This window comes from Micromys minutus (genome assembly GCF_963924665.1).
Source record: "Micromys minutus genome assembly, chromosome: 18".
Lineage (NCBI taxonomy): Eukaryota > Metazoa > Chordata > Mammalia > Rodentia > Muridae > Micromys > Micromys minutus.
In genome coordinates, this window is record NC_137953.1 from 46,558,694 (window position 1) to 46,571,077 (window position 12,384).

Sequence of the window (12,384 nt, forward strand, 5' to 3'; positions counted from 1 at the left end):
CAGGCGTTTTTCTGGGAAGATTAGGAGGACTAATTGTTTTCAGGCGATCTGTGGAGAATATGCAGGCTGGTGAGGCATGCTCACCTGCTTTCAAAAAGACCCAAATTAAGCCATTAATTAGAGACCAATTAGTTTTTGCAATGTACGAAATCTACTTTAAGTATAATAAACTTAGAGAGGCAAGACCAGAAGAAAATGTATAAGCATAAATGGGTAGCAAAGTCAAAAGGAGGTTAAATTCAAGAAAAGTGACATTATTTAAATAATCTTATAGAATGTCCTTAAGAATACACTCTTAGATATCAAATTATACTCATTTTGTTTTATTACTAAATTTTATTAATAGGTATCTTTTAAAAATATCAGGCAGCAAAAGCCATAAGACTCATCATTTATCAGTTTCCCCTGGCTGCTGGGAGTCAGGGCTAGCTTTATTATCACTACTGAATTAAAGCTACTTCTCAGAGCGTTTAGAGGTCATCATTATTAAAAGACGGTTTGGCAGAAGACTGGCCTTATGTGACCACAGACCCAAAGAGAAACTGGTGAGATAAAGCCCTTTGAAGGGAAGCTTGCAGAAAAGGTTGGAACTGGAAAGGCAGGATGACGGCAGGGTAAAGCTGGTTTAAAAGGACCGGTGAAACAGATGCAGAGAATATTTTGTTTCTGGCCAAGCAAAGGAACGAGTCTGCACAGGAAGCAGTCAGTGTCCAGCCCAGTCACTACAGCCTACTTCAGGAGCCCAGCCCCTCAGATCAGGTCTGTCCTGCCAGCTGCGGGTGTGTCCAGTAGGTGGCAGCATGACACTGCTAATTCTATAGCAAGCTATGCCCTGGTCACTCCAGATAGGAAACTGTAACCTTCCTGTGGAAAACCAAAATAACGTCCCTCTGCCATGAGCCTGCAGAAAATAAGTGTACATAAAAGCCCCCATGGAGGAATTCAACAGTTTTAGCCAGGCCTCGGGTCATTCCTAGGCTTAGCAAAGTACGAAGGTCCAGGACAAAGCAGAGGTCCTACTTAGCACATTTAGATTCTGGGCTGGGCTCCTGCTGGTACCTTGAAGAAGAGCCTGGGAGGTGAGCTCACCTGGGATGTGGATAACTTAAAAAGAGGCACAGCTTTCAGTCACCCTGAAGGAGGATGTCCCGCCCACTGACGGGGGAAGTAGCCTTTCTATTCGGGGAGCAGCACGGCTGTGTGCTCTGCTGGCGTTTATGCGCCATCCTTTCCCGTCCTTGTCCTACGGACCCTTCCTTTTCCTAGGTTGGATGGTCCCATGCTGATGCTTCCCCAGGTCTGTGTGTTTACTCCCATCCCTTCTGCTGTTGTGTCTTAGACACATCTGCTCTGAAGTCCCACAGGCATCTTACACACATCCTCACACTGACACACTGACGTGTGAAAGCCTAGTCCTCCCACTGTGCTTACTTGCTGATTCTGTGCTTAGATGCTCCAGGGTCATCCTTAACTCCGTTTCCTATGCCTTGCCATCCAACCATTACTTAAGTTGACCTAGTTTTTAAACACTCTCACTTCCCATATCTGTTTTTATTCCTGCCAGCTCTGAGCTGAATCATGACCTATACACCACACCTTCTGTATTTTACAATTGATAATATTTACAACCGAGAACCTACTCAGTGGGGCCACTGCAGTGAATGTTACAAAAAGAGGCCTTGCCTATGGAAGTCCCGCTCTACTGCGGGGGACAAGGTGAACAATCAGATATATGACAACAAGAGATCAAGGGATAAGTTAGGGCAAGAGAAATGATGAGGGGTATGTTTTGGGTTATAGGCAAGAAAGTGGCATCCATAGCTTACCCAAAGGGGACCTCACTTACCCCAGGGCTCATCTTTCAGGGTCTCTCACTTCCTGCTTGAATGCTTCACCCAACTCTGGATAACTCCACGTAGTGTTTAAATTACACACCACTTCCTTATAAATTCTTCCTTGATCGTTCACTTCTCAGGATGATTAGGGAAATGTGAAGCTGCGTAGGGTATCTCCTTGACAAAGTTCTCTATTAATGTGGCATAAAACTTGAGCTACTCATTTCCTATGACAAACCATTTGGGACTTTTAAAGCTTTAAAGCTCAACATTAAAAAAAAAAAAAAAACTTACTGCAATATAATTCAGCTACCATACAATTTCCATATTTGAAGTATAGAGTTCAAGATCATTTAATATATTCAGAGTTGTACAACCATCTGCAGAATCTATTTTAGAACATGTTACTCATTCCCAAAAGAAACCCTGAGTCCACATCTTCATTTCCTCAGAGCTCCAAACAGTAACTGCTAGCTCTGAAGATTCGCCAATTTTTGACATTTCACACGGAGTAACACACAAAGTAGCCATTCAGGACCAGCTTCTTTAATTTAGCCTCATGCGTAGAGGTTCACCACATATTATGTTTCATATTATGGCCACATAATATCTATTGTATGGATTCACATTTCATTCACCCATCAGTTAATTCTTAATAACATTGCTATACAATTATGGGAAAAAGTTTTGAGCACATGTCCCTTTGATTTCTCTTGGGTAGAATCTCTGAGCCATATGCTAAGTCTGTTTTTAACATTTTGATGAAGGGATAAACTGTTTTTCAAGGCCATTGTGCCTCTTTTTCCCACTAGCTCAGATGAGGCTTCTAGTTTCTCTATATTCTTTCAACACTTAAAATTTATTTTTATTTTATGTATGTGGGTGTTTGCTAGCATGTATGTCTGCCCTTTGAGTGTGCATTGCCCACAGAGGCCAGAAGAGGGCATCAAATCCCTTGGAACTGGAATTACAAATGGTTGTGAGCCATTATGAGTGTGCTGGGACTTGAATCTGGGTCTTTTGGAAGAGCAGTCAGTGCTCTTAACCAAAGAGCCAACTTTTACACACACACACACACACACACACACACACACACACATTTGGACTGTGCAGGCAGGTTTATCTCAATGTGGTTTTGATTTTCATTCTTCTAATAACAAATCATGCTGAACATCTTTTCATACTCAACATAAATCATCCACATATAGATCTTCATGGCATAAATGTCTTTGACATTTTAATAGATTATTTTTTAAGAAGTTTTTAGTCACACAAAGTTGGAAAAAGTTACTAAGTTAGTATAAAGTTCCCAAGAAACTTATATTCATTATTCCTACTAACATCTTATATTAGCATGGCAAATTTATCACAAGTAATGGACCAATATTAATATATTATCATTAACCACAACCAAACTCCATCTGGATGTTCTTCATTTTTTTACTGTAAACTCTTTCTATTTCAGGACCCATCCAGGATGGGAGAGACATTTAGTTGTCACATACCCTGGCTAAGATAGCTTCACCAACTTTTGTGTTTGTTTGGTTTGTTTCTAATGGTTTGATTTGTTTTATATATGGAGGGTGCTGGTCATGTATTTTAGAACTATCCCTGCAGACATCTTTCTTGGGAAAAGATTACAGAGGTAAAGTGCCAATTTCATCCTGTGGTATTAGAGCTATCCACTGAGAACATGACTCACTCTGCAGTACTTTTCCAGCACCTCAGCATATAAACATCGAGGCAGTAAAGGCTCAGCAGACAGCATCTCTCTCTCTTTTTCTGTTTGTTCTCCCAGCCAGATCTCACTTTTCATTCTTTCTTCTGGATTCAAACCCCATGTGTATACGCTGATGGTTCCCAAGCTTTTCTCTCTAGGCCAGACTCTCCTGCACTCTAGGTTTTTCCTCAAGTCCCTCCCCCTATCTCCATTCATATCCATAAGAGGCATATCAAACATTGAATCACACTCAAACTCTAATATCTCCCATTCCCAAACTCATTTAGCTTTACCCGTAGTCTGGTTCAGTACATTAAAACCTCTGCTTTGACTGCGCAGAAGAAAGTAGTCACTGGTTCTCCCCATCATCCTATTAAATCTAGCCTAAGCTTCTTCTCATTTTTCCTCGGTGCTGATTGGTCTGGATCACCATGGTTCACTTGAAGAATGACTGTTGCTGTTTTCTGATGGACCCTGCTGTTTATATGCTGGTCTTTTCCCCAGGCCTATGATTCTCAGAGCAGACAGGAGGGTTCCATCTGTGACACACTCTCTCTCCATGTTAGAGTGTCCTACTTCTGTCTCATGGCAGTCAGTGCCACTACAATGGCCTCCAAGCTCTTGGCTCCTTTGAATATATTCACGATCTTACTCATCTATTGGCTTTCACGGTCAAGCATACTCCTCTCTCTGGGCCTTTGGTCTTTCAGGAATGTTCTTTCCCTAGATATACTGAAGGCTTGTTCCCACCCTTCCTGTAGATCCCATCCTCTACATATGATCATTTCATTAAGGACTCTTAGGAACATGGAATTAAACCCCGCACTCTTACTTTTTCCTTTTTAATCTTACAGGGTTTTTTTTTTTTTTTGTTTTGTTTTTTTTTAATCACAGCATGTCCGAAAAACTGACATTCTTCACATTTTACCTGCTAGTTTGTATTTTGCCTCTCATCAATGCAAGTTCATCAGAACTGACATTCTCTCATCATCTGACATATTTTACATCTTACTTATCTACTAGTTTATACTCGGCCTCATAACAATGCTAGTTCCTCCAGGGCAGAACCAAGAGAGAGGACACACTTCCAGAAAATAGGTGTTCACCTAATCATAATGTAAAGAAATGTGCTGTTCTCCTTTTTAGAATTGGTCTCATTAATACTTATTGAGTTTTAGCTTTCATTTCCTTATGTTTGAAAGGTTTAAATGAAGATACTTGTCTAAAGAAATACAAAATAGGGATGTCTGTGTGTGGGGAAGGAAGGCAATGAGCCATAACTGTTAGCCATAACTCACACAGCTTCTATCCTCAGACCACATGGAATCTATGGTGGCCTTGGTGACTTGTTTCTGTAAATGAACATGGCAGCCCAAGTTTAGTTGCACTGTGATGGACAGAACTACAGACATGAGCTGTGATAGATGGAACCACAGACATGCATACTTAGAGACCCCAGAACTTTCCAGCTAATCTGCTATGATTTCCTTGGGCAGAGGATCTTTATGACTCTGAAAATTAAATGATGGCATAAAGAGTCAAAATGGCAGAACAATTTAAGAGATCATCACCACGAGGGCAGAGCTCTCAATGATCCTGGTAATGTTCGGGCTGTCTTGATTCTCTGCTCACCTAATCGACGGTGTATGTAGAGACAGTCTCTCCTGTTGGGCAGGAGAATCAACAGAGGTAGCTTGTTCCACATCCCTTAACTCTTTAGTACAGAAAGATGCTCTATTTTTGACCGGCCAGGAATGTGGTAGCAGTGAAAAAACCTACAAGTGCTGTACAACTTCTTGTTAAGTTAGTTTTCTGACACATGGTGACTGAAGATTAATTACTTGTTAGGAGATAACACTTCTATAGTGATTCACTGGAAATCCAGATGCCGTTGTCCATGCTTGATCAGACTCTGCTTGAGGAAGGCTGAGGCTGCTGCAGTCTGTTAGTGCTGGCTGCTTTGGTGTTTATTTTACACAGCTTCAAATGTGGTAGAAAATTAACTCCTACCTCAAAGACAAGGGGAAGATAAGGCTATGAAACACATCCACGTGAGAACAACAGCAAACGAGAAGGAAAGAGACCATGGACTGGTGGCCTACGTCATCATTTTTTGGTATCTGCTGCTTTATAACATTGAGAGACACTCATTGAGAGACACTCTTGCTTCTTATGAGTAGAGAGGAAACTGACTATACCTGTTGATGAAGACTTTCAGGGCACATTGCCTAACTGGTTATTGTGCAAACTTTTCATCAGCTTTGGTTTGGCATCTACTCAATCTCCCTCTATATCTGGTGATCATGTAGTCAGCTCCAAGAACCGAGCAAACAGGACACCTTCCCCATTTAGTAAGGAGAGATGTACACACCAGCCTGCATGATCCATTATAGAATAGGGCTAACATTAGACATACCCTCCATGGTGGCCACATTCACCTTTTGCCCACTCCTTGGATATAATTCAGAAGCCCAACTGTGAAAGGCATGAGTGAGTTGCCATTCAATTATGTCCTGCAGAAACCCTTCATTGGAACATCGCCCACTGATGCCAATCTCAGTGCTACCCAGCCAGAGCTTCATGATGCAGACACTGTTTTTTCAGAATGTGTTTGGGCCCCATACTGTCTGCCAAGAGCTGTGTTAATTTACTTATTTCAGCTAAATAAAAAAAATCATTTAAAAAAGGATGATTGAATTTAGGAATTATAGTCCTCAGAGAATTAGTAATGGCTCTTTGTATCCCTCAGGCCTCCACGTTCTTAACTTCCCCTTGTCAATGTTATTATGGATAGACTAATTCAATAATGAGATCATTTCCCATAAGAGCGGCCAAATAAATGCAGCATTCAGTCACACCTGGTTTCCCTAATCTGAACAAGGAAAGCTTTCCACCAAATTTATCATAAAACATGGAATTTAGTGAACACACACACACACACACACACACACACACACACACACACACTTTACTACAAACAGTAAAAAAACAATAGGGGAAGAGAGAATGGTAGAGAAGCAAGTGGGCAGTGATCCACTAGATTAGAAGAGTTCAGAAGGAATACACTCAGGGCCACTTTCTCAGCAAAGACCCAAGCACAAGTGTTTTTATCATAGTCACAGTCACATGGCACTATGTCATTCTCCTAAATACTCAAAAACTATTTCATAGGAATCTAAAAGTCAAATGTAAAGAAACAGTAGCAATAAACAGGAACATTCTGGACTATTAAAAGCAAGTGTTGTCTAGTTACAAAGGCATCTGGAAATGAAGTTTAAGGTCCAGTTCTAACTGTAAGTAACAGAAGGCGGGGAGGGATCGCTTGTGTACACCACCCACACCCTACAAAACAGTTTCAACTGTCAATACAGAGCCAAGGGCTTGATTATTTATTATGCGATGTGGAAACCAAATAATGCAAAATAACATTAACCCTATCATTTGAAAAAGTGCCTTAAAAGGAAACATTAAGAACTGAGACAAGCAACCTTGAGGAGAAAAAGGACGATGACTCTGCTCCCAGTGGGAAGAAAATTGGACAAGTTTCAACTGGGTCAACACAGAAACAGTGTCCAAACAGACACAAGTAAAGGTGAGTTCAGCATGAGAGAAACAAGATGCAAACCACTGACATCCAAAGTGATTAAAAACAAGTTTCTGTTAATTTATACCATGGATTTGTTCACTTATTGAAAAAAATCATGCTTTCCAGGATTATTACTGTATGGCAGAATGCAATGAATGTATTTTAAGTTACATTAACATAGCTTCAGTTTTGTAAAAAGAAATCATATGCATACGTATGCTAAAAATTCAAACACAAGCAGCATATGTACTCAAAGCTAGAAGGTAGGCCAGGTAGCACTGTCTCTAGGCTAAAGCACTACCTTATGTACCTTGTGAAATGCTGCCAAGAGTATTCTTTTACTAAGAGGAAAAATCACCAGTGCTTTATAGCATGAACTTAAGGCCAGTGAGACGCTGGCTCAGCAGGTAAAGATACTTGTCACCAAGACTGATGACCGGTTCAGTCCCAGAACCTAGGTGCTCCTCTAACTGTAGAGCCTAAGTTGTCCTCTGACCTGTCTCCACACACACTCTACAACATTCCTCCCTTATTGTTCCTTCCTACTCCTGCCACAAAATAAATAAGTGTAAAACAAAACACAATACAACTTAGGTTAGATAGTGGGAAAACTACCCTTTTGAGGAATGTTAAACTTTGAATAGGGTTTTATAGAATTGCTGATTTTGTCACTTAAGAACGCAGCCTCCCTTTCTTCTTCCCTTTTTTCATGTATATGTGTGTGACCTGTGTGACAGGAGTGCATGTGAGTGTGCTTGTTTACATGTGTGTGTGTGTACTCACAAGTGGAGGCCTGAGGTTGATGTCAACCCTTTACCATCTGTCTACCTCACTCAAGGAACCAGGTCTCCTAGTAAAACCCAGGTCTCGGTCTGGGGAGTCTTAGTATCTTCCTCCCAAGACCGGTATCACAGGGGAGTCACCAAACCCACTTTACATGGCGTCTACATGGGTTCTGAGAGTTTGAGCTCTGGTCCTCTTGCTTGTACCACAAATACTTTTTAACTGAACTATTTCTCCAGCCATCTTTCTCTCTTTTTTAAGGATAAGTTGTCTTGTTTTATTTATTTTTTATTTTGCAAAGATAAGCTCATTATAGGCAATAAGCTTCGGAATAAGAAGCCTAGCCCAATATTCCTTCATACCTTGCAAAATCCAAGTCTGCCTCCCGTGACATGGTGATGTTGGTCAAATTCTGCTGAAGAACAAAAATGTTCCTACACATTTTCTTGATGCCAGACTCACTGATGCGCCGGAAGTACTGGGCCCCATTAATGAGGATACAGGAGATGAGGTGTCCCAGACCTGAGGGGTCAGCACAGTGTAGTGAGGAGAAAAGAAGAGAGATATTAATGGCACCAAGCTTAAACTAATGCAGATGATAACTCTTTCATCCTCTACAGGTTTAAATGACTCAAGAAAACATGCATCTTGTTTGCAATGGCTAATCTTACAGTAACTTTAGAATACGTCACAGATTTAGAAGGTGAAAATGGGAAATTTTACTACAGTCAGCCAAATTTGGTATAGTCACAATCCAGCACTGCCATACTCACCTAAAGCCACCATCCACAGGGTTTCAGGAATAAGCCAGGTCGATATAAGCTGTACACATGCAAAGAAAATCCTACTGCATGTGATGATATTCAGAGAAAAGAAGACACGCATACACAGTGATCTGCTCTCTTCTACACATGAGACACAGGAGTGTACACATTTTGCTCTAAACATGATTGGGAGCTGACGTGTGTAAAATGAGTCACTCCTAAGTGAGGCATTATGAGTAGCACTGCACATGGTTAGCTTTCCAGGTGTCAGCCCTCTTCCAGGAACTTGCCAAAATAACAAACAGAAAGGGAAAGAGGAGACCTTGTTACTCGTTCTCTAGGCCTTTTAGGAAACATGGAGTTGTTCCTTTGGCCACATACATGCAAATCTATAAAAATGGTGACACTGTAGATAGTAAGGGGATGGACACTGTTCAAAGGAATACCCCATAATTGTCTCCATGGCAATGTCTACATGCCTGCAACGTCACCTGTGTGCCATGTGCATTACTGCAAATGAGAAAGTTAAGGGTGGGATTCTTGCCAAGAGAATTAATGTGTGGATTGGGCATATCAAATGCTCAAAGAACAGACAGCTTCCCGAAACAGCCAAAGAAAGGATCAGAAGAAAAAGAAAGGGCACTTGGGTTCAACTAAATCACCAATGATAGTGGTGATTAGTGGAAAGCAGTGTTAGCTGTTGTGAGCCATTCCACTCAAATTATGGCCTAATGTATATAAAGAGATAAAGTATCCAGACTGTAAAAAAAAAATAACAACAAAAACAATAATGTTAATATTTAAATTTCAATGCTGCTAATCCCCCCAAAAATTAATTAATAAAGTATGGGCTACTGGCAACAATGCTAATAGATCTCAGCATTGACAACAGAGTGAATGTGTAACAGATAGAAACATAATATTTAGGAAATAGACTGTGAGTTGACTCTTGGTTTCCCAGAAGATCTCTATAGATGTCTATTTGTGGGAGCCTATAAATAATTTGTTCTTACATTTGAAAGATTATCCTATTATCTCCTTTTGTATGTGTGTATATACATATATACATATATTCATATACATACACATACACACACACACACACACACACACACACACACTGCTACAAGGTCTCACATATTTTAGGTTGGCTTTAACCTGTGACTCCTGCCTCCACCTCTCAAATGCTGGGATTACAGGCTTGTGCTATTATGCTGGGTAGGTTTAAATACAGTGGGAACTGACCTAAGGTTCACTACACCAAATGCTCTACCAACTGAGCCAAATTTCCAGTCCTTAAGGAACGTCTTATAGTCTATGAAATTTGGCAGCGGGTTACCTGAGGACACCAATAAACTAGAAGGATTCCTTTTATCTTCTTGGTTATAAGTATCTAGCTTTTTACAGCTGAGCCATCTTTTTAGCACCAGGACTCCCTCTGGATAGTTCTATCTAGGGTAAGGAATGATGGTTCAAGACAATAAAGTAGTTAGAGGTAACTATCTTTAAAAGGTGAATATAATTTTAAATGTTTATTCAGATTGTCCCATTTTAAAAAAGAATGCAAGAACAACTAGCGAATGCAAGAGTCTGAGTCTCCTAATGGGTCTGAACCAGATCAGCAAACAGTACACACCTCAGGTTTAATAGCTTCCTTCTTCTGGCTTCACAATGGGTTTCTACTTGGTCAATGCATTCATTCTCTTCCTTGCTTTAGCTATTCTTAACCAACATCCCTTCAAGACCACAGGCTTGTGTTGTGGATTGTTTCTAATGTAATTTGTGTTAATCTGGCTCTCAAAATCACACAAGAATTCACACATCTACATGTGAGGCATTGATGGTCCCTTCCCCAGCTGGTTCTAATTGGTAAATAAACTTTCCAGTGGCCAGTGGCTGGGCAAGGAGACAGAGTCTGGACGTTAGAATTCTTGGGCAAGGGACCATGGGGAGAAGGAGGTTTTGGGATTACCGTGATGAGGAAGCAGGAAGCGCAAGCCTGAGAGCTGCAGGAGAGAAGCAATGAAACATGCATGCACTGGGGTAGAATGGCCCCAGTGGCCACTTTCCCAGTTGGGTCTGGGGTAGCAGCGATGGAATACAGATTTTAAAAAGTGATAATTCTGGAATATTGGAGGAAAGAGTGTGCTAGCCACAGGGAGGTTTGGAAATGCCTAGCCATTGCGCTGTTAAAATCTTCTAGGTTAAGGCATAGCCTGCCATGGTATAAAACAGTATGATAAATGGTAATATGGTATAGGTGATGGGGGTGTCTCAATTTTAAGATATAACATATTAATAAAATATCATTAAACAAATTCAAGCACATTAGTAAGCCCATTGTGGAGGTGCAGGGCTTGGAAAGAGCACACCAGGAGCAAAGAGACGGTTCTGTGGGATAAGAGAACAGGGGCAGATGCTCTGATAGACGACACAGTGGCTTGAAGCTCAGACAATTGTAAAGGTCATAAGGCTGGCCAATGGCTCACGTCATAATTACTTGCCCTTTTGGGTACAATATCCTTCATAACACATTTCCATTCTCACAGCGCCATTTTAAGAATTTCACCACAGAACAGAATTTCACCTATTCTGGGGCAAGGGTTGCAAAGGTGCTGTTGTACAATGTGCTCAGAGAGCCAGCAATGGCCACACACCAACAGCTTGTGTCATCTGCAGTGTATCACAATCTTTAGACAATGTCCTATCCTGTGTGAAGACACTGATAACTTCTACTGTCCAGGTCCATGCTTTGAGAAACAAATCAAAAGAACATAGAATATAATTTACCAGAGGATCTTTGTTAAGGGCCTGGTTCTTGTGGACATTACTGGGAGGAGTGAGACCTTTAGGACTGAGGTGTAGTGGGGAGCACTGTGAGGAACTGGAAGGGAAATACCTCCAGGTAATACTGCCTCCCACAGCACTGATGATGGAGGTGGCTGAGAGAAGTAGGCTCGGGAGCAGCTGCCCTAAGCTACTGCAGAGCAAGGAATCTGATCACTTGAGCAAGCAATGCATTCTGTGAGAGAAACCTCCCTGCCAAGGACTAGGAAACCAGGTGTCCCTGTCTGTGTAGGTATGAATCTTTTCTTTTTTCCCTCCTTTTTATTGTTTAAAAAAGCTCCTCTCAAGTTAATTTGAGGTCCGCTCTGCACATATTCCCAAGTCTCTGTGGCATACATGTCAAGGCAGGCAGAGGAGAGATGCCAGCATTATCTACATAAAAATCTTCCTATCAGCAGGAGAAGTAGATGTCAGCATCTATCTACCCTTACATAAAGCTATGTGCAGCAGTTCTAATCCAAACACACGAGCAAACAACTCTTCCTAACAAGTATTATCAGACATTTTAAATTCAGACATTCATGAACACCTTTACCCTTCTTCCCTCCCAGGCTCCTAGACACAGGCAGTAGGCTCTGACCTTCAAAGATGTACTGAAACTTGTGTTGCTGGAGGCTGGCACTCATAGCCTCTTCCATGGCACTGATGTCTTTGTTGAGCTTGACCACTAAAGGGTCATAATCCATGCTTTCCACATTGGCAACGATGGCATAGTTCCCCTCTTTTGCCAGAGGGATGAGATAGTGGAAACAATGAACTCTGAAAGAGAATGGGTGGAGCAATTAATATAAAATTTCCACATGAGGTCATGGATCTGCCTGGAAAAGAGCACCAACATATTTGAAGCAG

General features: G+C 41.2%; 1 protein-coding gene across 1 annotated transcript in view; it reads right to left on the reverse strand.

Moving 5' to 3' along the window:
* The window catches only part of EXOC4 (exocyst complex component 4), a 715,182-nt gene that overhangs the window by 40,856 nt on the left and 661,942 nt on the right, over window positions 1-12,384 (reverse strand). The window contains exons 16-17 of the mRNA XM_080931809.1: window positions 12,116-12,294; window positions 8,287-8,446 (exon numbers count right to left, since the gene is read on the reverse strand). Coding sequence (XP_080787935.1) covers window positions 8,287-8,446; window positions 12,116-12,294 — 339 coding nt within the window. The remainder of the gene's footprint in view (window positions 1-8,286; window positions 8,447-12,115; window positions 12,295-12,384) is intronic.